This window comes from Schistocerca gregaria, chromosome X (assembly GCF_023897955.1).
Source record: "Schistocerca gregaria isolate iqSchGreg1 chromosome X, iqSchGreg1.2, whole genome shotgun sequence".
NCBI lineage: Eukaryota > Metazoa > Arthropoda > Insecta > Orthoptera > Acrididae > Schistocerca > Schistocerca gregaria.
This window is the reverse complement of record NC_064931.1, coordinates 504,684,117-504,703,154: the sequence shown is the minus strand read 5'-3', so window position 1 is coordinate 504,703,154 and position 19,038 is coordinate 504,684,117. Positions and strand designations below refer to the sequence as shown.

The 19,038-nt window shown below is 37.8% G+C and overlaps 1 protein-coding gene across 4 annotated transcripts in view; it reads left to right on the top strand.

Annotated features, from left to right (window-relative positions):
- Positions 1-19,038, top strand: part of LOC126299607 (protein purity of essence) — a 417,439-nt gene that overhangs the window by 290,330 nt on the left and 108,071 nt on the right. For 2 of the 4 annotated variants that reach the window (XM_049991638.1, XM_049991639.1), the window contains exons 50-54: positions 10,366-10,548; positions 14,647-14,821; positions 14,962-15,112; positions 15,244-15,484; positions 17,462-17,611. In XM_049991638.1, coding sequence (XP_049847595.1) covers positions 10,366-10,548; positions 14,647-14,821; positions 14,962-15,112; positions 15,244-15,484; positions 17,462-17,611 — 900 coding nt within the window. The remainder of the gene's footprint in view (positions 1-10,365; positions 10,549-14,646; positions 14,822-14,961; positions 15,113-15,243; positions 15,485-17,461; positions 17,612-19,038) is intronic. The other 2 variants (XM_049991641.1, XM_049991640.1) reach the window with 1 other exon arrangement.

Sequence of the window (19,038 nt, the reverse complement as noted above, 5' to 3'; positions counted from 1 at the left end):
CTGTCTCTTTAGTGGACTTGTTGCTTCTTCTAAGTGTCCTGCCAATGAAACGCAACCTTTGGCTCACCTTCCCCACAATATTATCTGTGGTCTTTCCAACTGAAGTTGTTCGTAATTTCTACACCCAGGTACTTAGTTGAATTGACAGCCTTGAGACTTGCACTATTTATCAGCCATTTTTAGAATTGTAATCATGCATACAGATTCTTAATTAGTGGCTTAATTAATTAGTATAGTAGTCATTGGATTCATAAAAATTATGGTGACAAAAGTATCATGTCAAAATTCAGAATTTAACGAGTATAGTGGCAAAATTTACAATAGAAAATATGATGAAACTTCCTGGCAGATTAAAACTGTGTGCCCGACCGAGACTCGAACTCGGGCACACAGTTTTAATCTGCCAGGAAGTTTCATATCAGCGCACACTCCGCTGCAGAGTGAAAATCTCATTCTAGAAAATATGATATTAATTATCTTGTAAGTTACATTAGTTTTGTGAAAATTGATGTATATTAGTGCACTTTATTGAAACCTGCCCTGCCTTGAGCAACTAGTTAGGCATTCCACACACAATGGAAATATTTTAGTCCTTGTAGCTGCAAACAGGCCTGAACTTATCAGTAGTGTCAGCATACAAACAGGGATTAGCACTCATGATGTTCTCATAGCAGTGATGGTTACTAAAGTTAATAAATTTGTCAAGACGGCTAGGAGAGTATTTACGCTAGAAAAAACAGATAAGCAGTTGCTTGTGTCCCACTTAGACAGTGAATGGATGTCAATTAACTCCAATATGATGGATGTAGAGGAATTATCAGCAAAATTTAAACTGATTGTAAATCGCGCTCTGGAGACGTATGTGTCAAGTACATGTATTAATAATGGAAAGGACCCTCCATGGTTTAATAATCAAATTTGGAAAATGCTGAGGAAATGGAGTTCATTACATTCTCAGTTAAAAAAATAATGCCCAATTGTTGCCAGGCAAAAGTTAGTAGAAATTCGTCCATCCATAAGAAGATCGATGCATAAAGCATACAATTCCCCTTCTGTCATACCTTAGTGAAAGATCTTGCCTAGAAATCAAGAAAATTCTGGTCATACGTAAAACCACTAAGTGAATCAAATGCTTCTGTCCAGTCACTCATCGACTAGTCTGGGGTGAAGATAGAAGATGGCAAATGGAAAGTTGAAGTTTTAAGTTTCACATTTACGGAATCGTTCACATAGGAGGTTTGTACAAACATACAATTGTTTATCGTACAGACTTCCACATAGAGGACATTGAAATAGGCATCCATGGCACTGAGAAGTAACTGGAAGTCTCAGTTCGCAATTCAAACATCCTTCTCCACAGAGCAAGCTATTGTTCAAATCAGAGATCAGATTATACGAAGCTTACATGACGAAGTACTGCGAGTAGTATTTTCTGTGGATTGTGAGAAGTATTTGATTGTGCAGTTCACATTATTCTCCTAGAGCAGCTCAAATATTGTGGTATCATAGATAATTGTGTTGACTGGTTTTCATCTCTCATAGCTAAGAGTAAATGACATATTAAAAAATTTTCTGTTTTGTGCTGCATACTGAATTTATCATCTCATTATTCACGTACAAGTCTCAACTCAGCGGTATCCCATATTCAGGCATTTCTGCAATATAAAATTAAGTTTTTTCATATAAAATTATAAGAATATTAATTTTGGTAGATATTTGTGTTTTATGTGTTACAATACTGAGTGTTCTAAATGAATATTGCCGTTTTAAGACTTTGTAGCGTTTATTACATTCAACTTCCACAACTGTAAATAGTACATCAAATGAAAGAGCTGCTCAGTTTATCTTACAGTTATTCAATGTTAGCACCATTCGTCACCTGGCACACATCGATCTAGTAGGCACTGTCTTCCCAAACGGTTATCAGCGCGTCTGAAGTAATTGTTGCAACAACTGCTTCAATCTTGTTTCTTAAGTCGGGTAGATCAGCTAATAGTGGAGGTTCATAAACATGATCCTTTTACGAACCCCAAATGTGAAAATAGCACTAAGTGAACCTGGATACCATACGAAACCAGATCTGTCAAACAAGATCTGTTATCTGGCCCCTTGCAACCAATCAGCGGTCGGATGCAGTGTTGTAAACTGTAATATGCAGGCTTTACAGCTTGTAACAAAAAATAAGGACATAGTTGTAAACTGTATCTTAAAAGTATTCTCCCAGATATCAGCAGAATTGCTAATTCGCAACCAGCCCTCCAATCTGATTTCTTGGGGCTACATGTAAAAGTCTCTGAATCCTTCAACACATTCTTCAGTCACTCCTGGTTGTCCCATAGTCTTCCCTTAGCAAAGACAACTACTGTCCTCAAACTGATGACACCGTCTATGAATGTTACTATCATTTAGAGGACTACAATGAAACTTAGTATGGAATGCATGTTGCAACACAATAAGCTTTCAGTTCACTAGTTGCCATCTTTGCTCCTAATGCTTTCTGATGGGTGGCACAGGAAACAGTGCACACACAAATGCACAGGTATACAAACAACACCGGTTCTCTTCCATTTGATGTACACATTAAGACGGAAAACGTGAGGCTCTATGAAGGAATTATCTGAATGATACAGATGTGATGTACATGTACAGACAAGAAAATGATTACAATTTCAGAAAAATTGGACAATTTATTCAAGAGAGAAAGCTTCACAAATTGAGCAAGTCAATAATCTGTTGGTCTACCTGTGTCCCTTATGCAAGTAGTTACTCGGTTTGGCATCGATTGATAGTCGTTGGATGACCTGATGTATCTCATGCCAGATTATATCCAATTGGCATGTTAGACTGTCAAAATCTTTACCTAGTTGGAGGTCTCGAAACATTCCCCATTGGGGAACGATCCAGTGACCTTGCTGCCCAAACCAGGGTTTGGCAAGCGCGAAGACAAACAGTAGAAACTGTTGGCATATGCGGACGGGCATTATCATGCTAAAATGTAAGCCCAGGATGGCTTACCATGAAGGGCAACAAAATGGGGTGTACAATATCGTCGACATACTGCAGTGTTGTAAGTGTAATGTGGATGACAACCAAAGAGGTCCTGCTATTAAAGAAATGGCACCCCAGACCATCACTCCTCATTGACTGGAGTAAAATTGTCTTCATTGATGAGTCCCACTTCAAATTGAGCCCCAAAGATAAGTGAAGACAGACCTCAAGACACCCCAGACATCGGTGGGATACCAACTGACTGGGCTTACAATTCAGCAAAATATTTCCCACCTGCACATGGCGGGAATTTCTACTGCTTGTTTTTGTGCTTGCCAAACCGTACCTTGGCCTGCAGCTTGCTGGATCTCTTCTGCAAGGAGACCATTTGGGTCATTATGGATAGGGCTCTCCAACCAGCTCAGGGTTTTTATAATCTAACATGCCAGTTGGGTAGAATTTGGAATGATATCCCACATGGGAACATCAAACAACTCTTATCAATAAATGCCAAGCCAGATAACTGCTTGCATAATGTCCAGAGATGGACTAGTGTGTTATTGACTAGCTCAGTTTGTGAAGCTTTTTCTCTTGACTAACACATTTCTGTGATTGAAATGGTAATCATTTGCTTGTCTGTATGTGTACATCACATCTACCGATTTTCATCCCATTTGGATAATTCGGTTGTGGTGTATATTTTGTTCTTTTTTTTTTCCTAAGAGTGTTTTATTTGCAATTGTAAGTTAAATGTAATAAACACTACAAGTTGAATGTAGTAAATACTACAAGGCCTTAAAACTCCTACATTCATTTTGAAACACTTGATATAATTGTGTGTGTGTGTTTTTTTGAGACTCGATGTCAGTTTCTGTGCTGTTGGAGATTGTCAGAACTTCGACTTGTGTGCACTTTTTAATTGCACTTACATTTGTTTGGCAGCACAATCCAGTCCAGTGACACTTGTATGTTCACAGTAAATTTACAATTCATATTCACAGAATTTCAGTAACTTGAGAAAAAGATCATATTATTCTGTACTTTCATTTACTGTGTAGATATATAATTTCCATTGAGTGTTCTATTGTTTTGATTTATTTCTTGGCATCATGAGCTGCTGAAAATTATCCTTTCTCTTTTAGGAAATAAGTAAGGTTGTCAAAATATTGCTTGTGCTTTAGTTCTGTTTGTTCATTATGAATTTTGTCTGGAAGTATATATGCTCATGTAAGCATTTATTAAGAGTGGATTCATGACTTTCACAATTTCACGTGTGTTCTTTAAATCTAATAGAGTAGCTCCTAGTCATTTGTCCACTGTAAAATTGATTACAATCATCACATGAGATTTTATAAATTTACTGGGTTTGAGAAAATTTGAATTTTTACTTTTACTTGTTATATTTTTATTTTACATACAATTAACACGGACATAAAAAATGCAATGAAAATTCTATGGTTCCAACACACTATATTGTTATCCATAAAACTTAAATATCTACCGAAATACGCATAAGCAAGCAAATTTATGTTCTTGTAAATTTATATGGTAAAAGCTATGTATTGTAGGATTATTTGAAAATGTTAAATTGCCAGGATGAGACTCATATGTAGATAATGAGATACTGAAATCAGTCTGCAGCAGAAAACAGAAAAATATTTAATATCTCATTCACTGGCCTAGTGCATACTATGGGGCCCCTTCTGAAAAGCAGCTCTTAAAGAGGGGGAAAAAACTAAGTGTGTTGCCTTGAGAAACTCTTTGAGTGTACACATTAAAACAGCATCACATGTTAAAGATCATTTTAAATGTCAATGATTCGTCCCTTGGATGGAAGTGACCTATGTGCTAGCACCGAGTTTTACCCTGCGTTCCCTTCATCAGCAACAACATATGCACAATAATACACTGTGCAAGCACTAATAACTCTCCTCCACACAACTTGTATACAAATATGATACTTTAAAACTTTTTACCAAGCTGGAGAAAGGCAACATCTAACCTACTCTTCCAGGACAACATTGCAGCATTCTCACATGTGTCTCCAGTGTGTAAAACTGATTACTAATTGTTATGCGAAGTGGTGATTAAATAAAGCTATTTAATTTTGAAGTAAAACAGCATGACATTTTCGAAATAGTTTTCACTAATAAACTGCATCACGAGGAAGGTTTGTGTATATAACTACATATTACAGAAAAGCCATCAGGATGTTTAAAATAAAATGAAAGTGATGTATTAAAAATATTTTTTTTTCACTGCCATTCAATAATAATTTTGAAACCACCACTGGCCAACTGCTGGCAAAAATTACATCTCATGTCACATGGTATCGATTGACATGGAAAATACGTGCTCATCGGAACGAATTCAGCAACCACTCTGCATTACTTTCTTCCATAGGATTCTTCATTAATTTCATTTAAATTTATATGTAGTTAATAAAATGATATAACAACCCCCATCAATCGTTATATGAAATTTTATTAAATCGTTGAGCATTTATCCAGTGATGGTAAATGCCTTACAGATGGCAAAACCAAAATTGTAATAAAGCTAAAAGAGCTCATACAGTGCAACTTCCTTGTATTGCATAGAAAAAATTGTGTTCAGTACTTGGTAGTTCATTTAGTGTCAAAGAATTTCAGACTTGCTTTAGCTATTTAACTAAATATTATTTGCAGCTACATTAACTCTTCTGCAGATAATTAGCATGTAGCTATATTCAAATACAAATGAAAATAGTAATAACTTATTAGACCCTGTCCACATCGTTATGATATATCGTAAAAGTGACCCATGGAGTGTGTAACTAATCTGTGCCTGTAACACTGTTCCTATCTCTTGCTAATCTCCATAACAATTGCTACTTGGGACCTTTGTCAGTTCTATATTTTGAAAAGATTCTTCTCCTCTCGAATATAGGCAGTCCGCAACTGTTGTTATCAATTTTGTTAAATGAAGCTAACACTTGAATAAAATGTAAATAACAAATTATATGAAATGCTTGAATGGTGGACAAATGCACAACAGTTTGAGCTGTGTTGCAGGAGAAGTTTTAAACCAAAGTTTGCCTTCAAAATCCCAGAGGTCATGGTGTGACTTCCAGATGCATTAATGTGCTCTGATAGTCAAGGGAAGATTATAATGGAAATTGTCCCATGTAACAGCAGTTGTGAAGAGAAGCAGGATAGGGGAATAGAGTTAAAAGATCTAGCTTTCTGGTCAGTTAATTGTTCTAGATAACTTGCTTGATATACCATAATTATGTGTATGAAATCTAATAATACATTATTAACTTATTAAAGGCCATCATAGTCACCATTGCCTGTAAAAATTATTTATTTCTACTGTTGCAATTTCAGCCTTAATCCCGTGCTTTAGCGCATGTCAAACTTCAAAATTCTCCCACGTGTACACATTTCATCGTTGTGTCGGAGTCTTTTAAAGATGTTACCATGTTAAACATAAATTCTAACCAACCGATGTTCTTGTACATGGTTTAGTCTTTGATAATGGCCTTAGGCCAAAATTGTGACAGTGAAAATAAATAATTTTTGCAGCCAACGACTGTGAACCCAGTCATGAGAAGTTAATCTACCATTAACATAATTTGTATTTAAATATGGCTGCATGCTGACCATCCACAGACAAGTGCACATAACAGAAAAGAAGACTTAGTTAAATAACTAAAGTAAGTATATTAATTGGATAGATAAGAAAACCACCAAGTGGCGGCAGAACCCACACATAAGAGGAGGCTATAATTAGGCGAGCTTCTGGAGCCAGTGGCTCCTTCTTCAGGCAGAAGGGTTGACAGGTAAGGAAGAGAAGTAAAGGAAAAGAACTGTAGAGGTCCAGGAGAAGTGGTAGATTTCAGGAAAGTTGACCAGAAACAAGCGCTGAGGAGTCTTACCACTCGGGATGAGAAGGAAAGACTGATTGTTGAGGACTGCATAGGACAAGATTTGAAAACCTGAGAGCTTAAAAGTGGAAGACAGTATAATATGCAACAAGACAGAGATTACTGCTTAAACATCATGCATGAGTTAATAAGAGTAAAAAGTTAAGTGCATTGTATGTAACACAGATGGGAGGAGGGCCACGAAAAATAGCCAGGTAATACGATGAAAGATGAAAAATGTAGAAAGCTAAAACGAAGTGAAGAAAAGAGTAGACACTGTGAAGAAATGCTGAGATGGAAGAAATTGATGTAAATTAAGGCCGAGTTGTTGTTGTTGCGGTCTTCAGTCTAGAGACTGGTTTGATGCAGCTCTCCATGCTACTCTATCCTGTGCAAGTTTCTTCATCTCCCAGTACCTACTGCAACCTACATCCTTCTGAATTTGCTTAGTGTATTCATCTCTTGGTCTCCCTCTACGATTTTTGCCCTCCAATACTAAATTGGTGATCCCTTGATGCCTCAGAACATGTCCTACCAACCGATCCCTTCTTCTGGTCAAGTTGTGCCACAAACTTCTCTTCTCCCCAACCCTATTCAACATTTCCTCATTAGTTATGTGACCTACCCATCTAATCTTCAGCATTCTTCTGTAGCACCACATTTCGAAAGCTTCTATTCTCGTCTTGTCCAAACTATTTATCGTCCACGTTTCACTTCCATACATGGCTACACTCCATACAAATACTTTCAGAAATGACTTCCTGACAGTTAAATCTATACTCGATGTTAACAAATTTCTCTTCTTCAGAAACGCTTTCCTTGCCATTGCCAGTCTACATTTTATATCCTCTCTACTTTGACCATCATCAGTTATTTTGCTCCCCAAATAGCAAAACTCCTTTACTACTTTTAAGTGTCTCATTTCCTAATCTAATTCCCTCAGCATCACCCGACTTAATTCGACTACATTCCATTATCCTCGTTTTGCTTTTGTTGATGTTCATGTTATATCCTCCTTTCAAGACACTGTCCATTCCATTCAACTGCTCTTCCAAGTCCTTTGCTGTCTCTGACAGAATTACAATGTCATCGGCGAACCTCAAAGTTTTTATTTCTCTCCATGGATTTTAATACCTACTCCGAACTTTTCTTTTGTTTCCTTTACCACTTGCTCAATATACAGATTGAATAACATCGGGGAGAGGCTACAACCCTGTCTCACTCCCTTCCCAACCACTGCTTCCCTTTCATACCCCTCGACTCTTATAACTGCCATCTGGTTTCTGTACAAATTGTAAATAGCTTTTCGCTCCCTGTATTTTACCCCTGCCACCTTTAGAATTTGAAAGAGAGTATTCCAGTCAACATTGTCAAAAGCTTTCTCTAAGTCTACAAATGCTAGGAACGTAGGTTTGCCTTTCCTTAATCTTTCCTCTAAGATAAGGTCAGTCGTAAGGCCGAGTAGTTGACGAAATCTAAGGACATGCCGTAGCACTAGTTCCCACCTGTGGAGAAACTGGTGTCTGGGGGAAGAATCTAGATGGTGCATGTGGTGAAACAGGCACTGAGATCACAGTTGTCGTGTTGTAGAGCATTCTCTGCAACCGAATGTTGTGTGTTGCCAGTATACACTCTCTGCCTACACCCATTCATCCTAATTGATACTTTGGTGGTAGTCACTGAAATGTAAAAGGCCGAATAGTGTTTACGTAACACCTGGTATATGACAAGTGTTGATTCACAGGTGACTCTCCCTTTAGTAGTATATGTTTTGCCAGTTACAGGACTGGTATAGGTGGCGGTAGGAGGGTGCATAGGGCAAGTCTTGCAGGGGGGATGGTCATAGAGGTAGGAGTCAGGGGGTAGGGAGATGGGTGCAGAAGGAGCGTAGGGTCTGACAAGAATATTGCAGAGATTGGGAGGGTGACAAAAAGTTATTCTAGGTGTGGTGGGCAAAATTTCAGACAGAATGGGTTTCACTTCAGGGCATGATTTTAGTAAGTCATAGCCTTGTCGAAGTAGCTGATTAATACATTCCACACCAGCAAAATACTGAGTGACCAGTGGTGTGTTCCAAAGTTTAGAGAGAGAGAGAGATCAGCAGTACCAGGATGGGATGAGATGGCCCAGTCAATCTGCTTTTGAACTAGGTTGGTGGGGTGATTATGTACAGTGAAGACGGACATGAGAATGGTGGTGTATTGCTGTAAAGTGTCTGCATCCAAACAAATAGGTTTGCCTTGAGTGCCAAGGCTGTACTGCTGTATGTTCATACTGTCCACACGCAGTATCCTCTTGCAGAGCATGCTCTACAACATGACAATCGTGATCTCGGTGCCTGGATTCTAACTCCAGTTTCTCAGAACTATGCAGGTGGGAACTAGCATTACAATGTGTCCTTAATTCTCTCCACTCACCTGGCCTTAATTTAAATTAATTTCTTGTGTCTCAGCATTTCTTCCCAGTAACTGCTCTTTTCTATATTCCATTTTAGTTTTCTACAGCTTTCATTGTCTTATCTGTCTATTTTAATGCTCCCTCCTCCCACTCCTGTTACATACAATACACTTAGGTTTTCACTCTTATTAATTCATGCACAATGTTTAAGCAGTAATCCCTGTCTTGCATATTACCCTGTTTTCCACCTTTAAGGTCTCAGGTTTCCAATCTCATCTGATGCAGTCCTCAACAATCAGTCTTTGATTCTCATCCCATGCGATAAGTCTCTCCTGACCCACAGTTCAGCGTGACTTTCCCAAAATCTACCCGTTTTCCTAAACCTCTACAGTCCTTTTCCTTCACCCCTCTTCCTTCCCCTTCAACCCTTCTACCTGAAGAGGAGCCACTGGCTCTGAAAGCTTGCCTAATTAGAACAATTTTTAATGTGTGTGACCTTGGTGAGTATTTTTTTTATCCATCCAATTAAATTATTGTGTCAAAGATGGATTGTTTTTGTTTTCATAAACCAAGTATATAATACTTAACAGTGAATAAGCTAAAAAGTCCTAAATAAGTCTTCTGTGGTATATAAGTAGTTGACCTATAGGATCTCTTTAATTTAGCTTAATTATGAATTTACTTGTGCTATTTCAAAAACATTTAATATCATTCAGTAAATACTCAGAGATCTTAGTAGGAGCATTATTCACATCCTTCGAAGTTGAAGTCAGTGTAATAAAAAAAAAGGAAGGGGGGGGGGGGGGAGGAGGAGGAGGAGGAGGAGGAGGAGGAGGAGAAGAAGAAGAAATCTCATGGGTACACTTCTGTGCAGGTGTTACAGAAGCAGGAGGGGAAAAATAGTCATTTTAACTGTATGAAAGTGGAAATGTTGCTTAAAATCTTTCTTATCAAAATTGCTACAACCAACTGTTTGTATATGCTCTTGAATAATACAAACATAAGTAACTTTTGTTTATTCGACATTTAAAGTTAATTTCTTCAAGTCAGTTACTTAGTATTGTTACTGTTTTCAGATGCAGGATGCAGATGAACCAGAACAGAAGGTGGAACAGGAACATGATGAAGATACAGATGCTGAAGAAGAAACAAGTAGTCCACGTATTCACTTTCTTCGGCTTGCACTATTGGAGCACTTCATTGGTGCCGTTTCTAAGCTCAAAAACCTGGGAGGAGTCAAATCTATACCCTTTTTGCAAGTAAATATATTTATTGTACTAAAATGATGCTTTATGATTTTATAAGTTTACTTGTAACTTGTTAAATGAATACAAAGCTGAAAATCTTACATACATTATGAAGAGTCATAAAACCCAGAACTACTTTTATATTTGAATTAAATTAACAAATCTTAGGGCTGCAGATGACGTGTAGTATGGTCTGTTGTATCTTAAACTGTGTGTCCCATAACTGCATGTAGTCTTCATTTTATTGCCCTTCCTTTTTTTAGGGAAATAATGTAAAAGACATGTACAGGCAATACATCCATGACTTTTTTGTAATTGTCATCTCCCCCCCCCCCCTTCCACACACACACACACACACACACACACACACACACACACACACACACACACACACACACACAAGGGTGGTGTGTTGCAGTTGGTTCTGTTAGTCATTTATGGAACTGTTCAACAGCCAAGATAGCATACAATTTTTCTTTGTTGAAGACAATCTATTTCAACAGGTTGTGCTGTCGCCTTCAAGTTTCAGAATCTTTTTGTAATAAAAGACCAGAAGATGACAGCATGTTGTTGTTCTTTTTGTTGTTTTAGTTTTGTTGTGGTCTTCAGTCCAGAGACTGGTTTCATGCAGCTCTCCATACTACTCTATCCTGGGCAGGCCTCTTCATCTCGGAGTAACTGTTGCAACCTGGATCCTTCTGAATGTGCTTACTGTATTCATCTCTTGGTCTCTCTGTATGATTTTTACCCTCCGCACTTCCCTGCAGTACTAAGTTGGTGATCCCTTGATACCTCAGAATGTGTCCCACCAACCAATCCCTTCTTCTAGTCAAGTTTTGCCACAAATTCCTCTTCTCCCCAAGCCTGTTCAGTACCACCTCATTAGTTACATGATCTACCCATCTAATATTCAGCATTCTTCTGTAGCACCACATTTCGAAAGCTTCTATTCTCTTCTTGTCTGAACTACTTATTGTCCGTGTCACTTCCATACATGGCTACACTCCATACTAGCACTTTCAGAAAAGACTTCCTGACACTAAATCTTTACTCAATGTTAACAAATTTCTCTTCTTCAGAAATGCTTTCCTTGCCATTGCCAGTCTACATTTTATATCCTCTCTATTTCGACCAACATCAGTTATTTAGCTCCCCAAATAGCAAAACTCATCTACTACTTTAAGTCTCTCATTTCCAAATCTAATTCCCTCAGCATCACCTGATTTAATTCGATTACATTCCATTAACCTCATTTTGCTTTTGTTGATATGCATCTGATACCCTCCTCTCAAGACATTGTCAATTTCCTTCCAATTGCTCCTCCGAATCCATTGCAATCTAGGACAGAATTACAATGTCATTGGCAAACCTCAAGGTTTTTATTTCTTCACCATGGACTTTTAATTCCTCCTCCAAATTGTTCTTTTGTTTCCTTTACTGCTTGCTCAATGTACAGATTGAATAACATTGGAAATAGGCTACAATCCTGTCTTACTCCATCTCAACCATTGCTTCCCTTTCATGCCCCTTGACTCTTATCACTGTCATCTGGTTTCTGTACAAATTGTAAATAGCCTTTCACTCCCTGTATTTTACTCTGCCACCTGTAGAATTTGAAAGACAGTGTTCCAGTCAACATTGTCAAAAGCTTTTTCCAAGTCTACCAATGGTTTGTCTTTCCTTAACCTATCTTCTATTAGAAGTCGTAGGCTTAGTATTGCCTTGTGTGTTCCTACATTTCTCCGGGATCTAAACTGATATTCCCTGAGGTTGGCTTCTACCAGTTTTTCCATTCGTCTGTAAAAAATTCATGTTAGTATTGCTTTCTTTGGAATTTTTATTATTATATTCTTCTTGAAGTCTGAGGGTATTTCACCTATCTCGTACATCTTGCTCTCCCAAGGCTATCAGTAGTTCTAAAATAATGTTGTATATTCCCAGAGCCTTGTTTTGACTTAGGTCTTTCATTGCTCTGTCAGATTCTTCATGCAGTATCATATGTGTCTCATCTTCAACTACATCCTCTCCCATTTCCATAATATTTGCCCTCGAGTACATACCCCTTGTATAGACCCCCTTTCTGCTTTCCTTTCTTTGCCTAGGCCTGGTTTTCCATCTGAGCTCTTGGTATTTATACAGGTGGTTCTTTTTTTATCTCCGAAGGCCTCTTCAGTTTTGCTGTAGGTGGCATCTATCTTACCCCCTAGTGATATATGCTTCTACATCCTGACAATTGTCCCCTAGCCATTCTTGCTTAGCCATTTTGCACTTCCTCTCAATCTCCCTTTTGCCTGCTTCATTTGCTGCATTTTTATACATTCTCCTTTCATCAATTAAATTCAATATCTCTCTGTGTTACCCAAGGATTTCTGCTCGCCCTTGACCTTTTTTCCTATTTGATCCTCTGCTGCCTTTTGTATTTTATCTCTCAAAACTACCCTTTCTTCTTCTACTGTGTTCCTTTCCCATGTTCCTGTCAGTCATTCCCTACGGCTCCCTCTGAAGCCCCTCGATCTTTCAGTTTATCCTGGTCCCATCTCCTTAAATTCCTACCTTTTTTTGCAATTTCTTCAGTTTTAATCTACAGTTCATAAACAACCAACTGTGGTCAGTCAACATCTGCCCATAGAAATGTCTTACATTTTAAAACCTGATTTGGAAATCTCTATCTTACTATTGTATAATCAATCTGAAACCTTCCGCTGTCTACAGGACTCTTCCACATATGCAGGCTTCTTTCATTATTCTTAAAACAAGTGTTAGCAATGATTAAATTATGCTCTGTGCAAAATTCTACCAGGTGGTTTCCTGTGTCATTCCTTCCCCCAGTCCATGTTCACCTACTATTTTTCCTAGTATCAAATTCCAGTCCCACATGACTATTAAATTTTCATCTCCATTAACTACCAGAATAATTTCTTTTATCTCATCATACATATCTTCGATCTCTTCATCATCTGGAGGGCTGGTTGGCATATAAACTTGTGCCACTGTGGTGGGAGCATGTTTTGTGTCTAACTTGGCTACAATAATATGTTCACTATGCTGTTCATAGTAACTTATCCGCATTCTAGTTTTTTATTCATTATTAAACCTACTTCTGCATTACCCCTATTTGATTTTGTATTTATAACCCTGTATTCATCTGACCAGAAGTCCTGTCCTGTCCTGTCCTGCCACTGAACTTAATTCCCACTATATCTAACTTCACTCTATCCATTTCCCTTTTTAAATTTTATGACTTACCTCTGCAATTAGGGGATCCAACATTCCATGCTCTGATATGTAGAATGCCAGCTTTCTCTTTGCTGATGACAATATCCTCGTGTGTAATCCCCTACTGAAGATCTGAATGGGGGACTATTTTACATCCGGAATATTTTATCCAAGAGGATACCATAATCATTTCAATCGTACAGTGGAGCTGCATGCCCTCGGGGAAAAATTACAGCTGTAGTTTCTCCTTGCTCTTTGCCTTAAGCAGTACCAGCACAGCAAAGCTGTTTTGGTTCGATGTTGCAAGACCAGTTCAGTCAATCATCCAGACTGTTGCCCCTGAAACTACTGAAAAGGCGGCTGCCCCTCTTCAGGAACCACAACAGATACCCCTCCATTGTAGTTGCACTTCAGTACAGCCATCTGTATCACTGAGGCACGCAAGCCTCCCCCATCAATGGCGTGGTCCATGGTCAAGGTCCATAGTTCGTGGATCGCATAAAATATTTCTTTATTGAAGACAACCTGTTTCAACAGACTATGCTATCATCTTCAGATTTTAAAATCTTTTTGTTGTGAAAGACCTTCAGATGACAACATAGCCTGTTGAAACCGGTTGCCTTAAATGAAAAAATATTTTGTGTGGTCTTGGCTGTTGAACGGTTTCTAACAGTTAAACAGATCGCCCTTCAGTTCTCTCAGAATGAGAAAATTCAGTCAAAATTTATAACTTATATTATCCCGTGTCTATTTGACTAGCATTTCTGATGTAGAGGTGTTTTGTGTTGAGAAAACTGAAGTCCTTAAAGTATGTTGCATTTATAGTATACATTTGGTTCTTTAAAGAATTTAACTTTTTAAAATTTTGACTATACATCGATGTTTGTCGTACAGGTTGTGTTGATGCTGACAAGTGATCTTTATGGCAATGAAGAAAGAAGTCAGGACTGCTTGAAACAGTTACTATCTGCACTTTTAAATGAGTTAAACCTGAAACAACCTGATACAAGCAATGTGTCGGAGCGCAGTAAGAACCGTGAAGTGTGTTTAGTTATCATGAGGCTTCTTAGTAAGTTTCAAAGTGTGCATCTTCTAGTTTTGCTCAAATAACGACATTATTGATTGAATGTGTGAAATACCTTTTGGTACTATTTGAAATCATGTATTCATTTTACTGTACTTTGACAGAAAACTTCATCTTTCTTTCAGGTGTTATGTTATCTCGTACCAAGTCAACCAGTAAGGCAACAACAGAGAATACATCCTTTGTATCAAGTGTTACCGCCACCACCTTGAGGGAATCTGATCTAATTAACTATTGTTTGGCATTACTGAAGTCACTTTTAAATTACTGGAAGAGGTTATTGTTATTATTATTATTATTATTATTATTATTATTATTACCACCACCACCACCACCACCACCACCACCACCACCACCATCATGAAATTTCTTTCTGGACTGAAAGGTAATGCTTTCTTCTGTTTCAGTTCATCGCCAGAAGAAGGAACTTCTATAGTAGGTGGAACCTTGCTTAAGGCTCGTCCAACCATCCCACCACCTGATATGGCACCATTCTTCCTCCGACAGTATGTGAAGAGCCATGCAGCTGATGTGTTTGAAGCTTATCCTCAATTGTTGACCGAAATGGTGTTGAGACTACCTTATCAAATCCATAAGAGTAGTTTAAATCAAGCAAAGACCATACTTGTTGATGAGGCAAGTGAACAGGTATTTTTGAAATTTCCTGGTACATTTAAAATGTGATATTTTTATTTATTTATTACTTGTTTACTTTGATTACTCAGAATGTTGTGTTCACCATCTACCAGGGAAATGTATACTTGTCAGTCATGTAGAGGGCACATTTTGTGATATAAAAGGTATATGACAAGAGTTTGGGGACAGAGAAAAACCTGTTAGTTTTAGGCAGAATGGTGGAGTCACCAGTTTTAGCAGTGTTGACAAGGGAAATTATGGTCGGGTGTAGTATTATGAAAACATCTGTCATTGGAAAAATGGCTGATTTCATTTGCTACTCTTGTCCAGTCAGAGATTGTACACTATTTCTAATTGCTGTATTGTCAACAGTGTTAAACCCTGATATGTTCAAGTGGATGTGGGGAAACTTATGATCAGACACTGGAACGACAGTGAAATATCCCTATTCAGATGAATTATCTGTTTGATCGTGTTAGAAGGTGAAATCTTTTAGAGAGACAGTTTGAGATATTTCACTGCAGGACTTAACGCAGGCTGTTAGTGTAAGTTGTTATGCTGTGGGGTGTATTTACTTGAGATACCATCATGAGACATTTTGACTACTTTTATTGTTTGCACCCTTTCATGACAGATCTCCTTTTTGCAAAGCACCCTGTTTTTCTGTATAATTGCCCTATAAAATGCATCCATGTCAGAGTGCACAAATCACCGCCATTTAATATGGGAGTTTGAATAGAAATATCGGTGGCTTTCTACCTCCTATAACACATCACAAGGAACTGTAGTAGCCATATTCCAAGAAACTGCAAATATTTTGCATGCGGAAGTTACCATTAGGTAGTTGGACACACATTTGTAGCTAGGAATTAAGTCTGATTCTTGTGTAGTATGCAAAATTGATGACAAAATGAGGATTAAATTTGGACTAGTTGCTTATATTTGGTACAGCAACATTATGTACAAGGGGTAGTCATATAGTGTAATTGCCACCTCAAAAAGATACGGTTACGTAATTAATGTATTGTGTGGTTACAGATACCTATATACAGTCCTGGTACACACTTATCCTTGTGCTACAATATCGTAGCATGCTGCTAGAGAAGCCAAAATGAAATGATGCAGTCCATTGATGAAGTGGAAGTGTGCTGCACCATTTTGTTTTGATTGCTTTAACAGCAAATTGCAGTGCTGTGACTTGGCAGTTTCAAAGTTTACACTTTAAGGCTTGTTACCAGTTGTATCGTATTACACTCAGCCCAATCATAGAAAGTCATTTACATAATTTTTGCACTCAGCCCTATCATAGGATATCATTTACATAATTTATACAAGATATGTTTTTTTAAAGTAAGTACCATTTTGACATTAAAATAAAACAAGCTTTAATTTTATTTTTACATGAATTCCTGTGCTTTAATCCACTTTCTGACATAATTCCCACTGGAATTTATCATATAGTAAAACCAACTTTTTCAAAACTATCCTTGTAGAAATTTTCCTCTGTTTTGACATCATCATCATCATAGTGCTGATCACCAACACACATTTAGCACTAAGAAAACAAATTTCAGCGCATATTTCACAGTCGGCAGGTTTCTCAATCTGACAAAACATATCAAGTACTCACAACCAAATGTAAACACACCAAATGACTCCGTAATGGTGTCTGTGGCTTGCTGACAGAATGTATTACACTGCATGAATACACCAAATACTGACTTTGGTGCTGCAACAGCGGATTTTCAAAATGATACTTGAAAAAACATGCCTCGTAATTATTTCCATTCAAGTATTTAAACCTGTCTTCTTCTTTTGTTTATCTGAATTTATATTATCAGATTTGGGAGGAATTGAGTCCCTTAGATGGATGTCAAAATAGTAGTTAATAGTTACTCGTATGTTACAGCTATTATTGTAGTAATAGTTGTTACAAAAAATATTCAATGTAGTTATTTGTGTCAATGTTCTTTATTATCTATGCAACAGGAATGGCGGTATTACCTCTGCGAATATATGATGACTCAACAGACGCCTTTCGTACGTCGGCAAGTTAGAAAATTACTACTTTCTATCTGTGGTACAAAAGAAGAATACCGTCAATTGCGGGATTTGCATTCTCTGAACTCGCATTTCAATGTAAGTGATGACATTATTTCAAAATATAGTTCTCTCTCTCTCTCTCTCTCTCTCTCTCTCTCTCTCTCTCTCTCTCTCTCTCTCTCTCTCTCTCTCTCTCTCTCTCTCTCTGTGTGTGTGTGTGTGTGTGTGTGTGTGTGTGTGTGTGTGTGTGTGTGTGTGTTTGTTTTTGCGCGTGCATGCGTGGTAGTGGGGGACATAAAGGGACAGTGGAAAATTAAAATTAGTTTATTGAAGAGTCCACAGGCATATTGGCAGTTCATAGGGTCCATGGGCAAAATATTTCGGCAATCAGACACGTCGTCATCGTCAGGTGTGTGCTGGTCTCCTGAGGGCGAGAGGCTGCCTTACAGGCCATTCCCTATGTGGTTGGCACACGTCGGCAGTTGCGGAGTCGCAGAGGTCGGTGTCTGTGGTAGTGTTGGTGTAGTTGGACACTATAAATTGGCAGTACACCAATGGACTCTTCAATCAACAAATACGCTGAGAGAAACTGAAGAATCACATTAAAATTAATTTGTCATCTGATATAATTTGAGATGGGGTTTATGACAGGCACACTTCCCTTCTTATTAGGAAAAATTAATACTTAATTTTGCATTTACACAGGCAATTTCCTTGTTCCACTATTAGAAGATCTTGTCATCAAATGCCTAGGGATTTACTCGTGAATACACATATAGTTCAAATTATGATTTATTATTGTTAAGGACCTGTATTATTCAATCAATGGCACAGGATGGAAATGATTGAGTAGCTATGGAAAACTCCTGAAAAACTCCTTTTTTATTTTGTTAATCAAATGGTAGATCCCTTCTTTCTTTCAAAATAACATATTGCTGAGTTTTTGTTCAAACTACTTGATGCCGAAAAGAACTGACTCGCTCATACTGGAGAAGCAGAAGTTTCTTAAGCTACAGAAAAACTACAACTACCAACCCTATATATGTCAGATTATTCATCTACAAAATCATTACACAGTTCAGATCTACCCATCTGGGATGTAGAAGTTAAGATGATGTCATTGTATGAAACCAGATCTTGGAGTGTCATATACTCACAGAAAAACTTGTGATAGCATTCTATTCACCAGGGAAATAATCTTCTACAGCAATTACATGTTGCAGCCTGCATCAAAAACAAAGGTGTGTGTGGCTTGTAAAACTTTCACTACCTTATTTCTCTCAAGAATTGAAATTGACATCATGGTGTGTGCAAGTAGCAGGAAGAAACCTAACACTAACACTTCTGAGAAACCTTTGGATGTTCACCTCATGTACCAATAACAACAATCGTTTTTGCTCCTGGATCTATCTTGATTATAAAAATGTAGCTTTTCCATGTGGTTATACGGCTTGTGTTGAAGCCATAACTCCCTTTGTATAATTACTAGAAGGGAGACAGAAATCATCAACCAAAAAAACTAC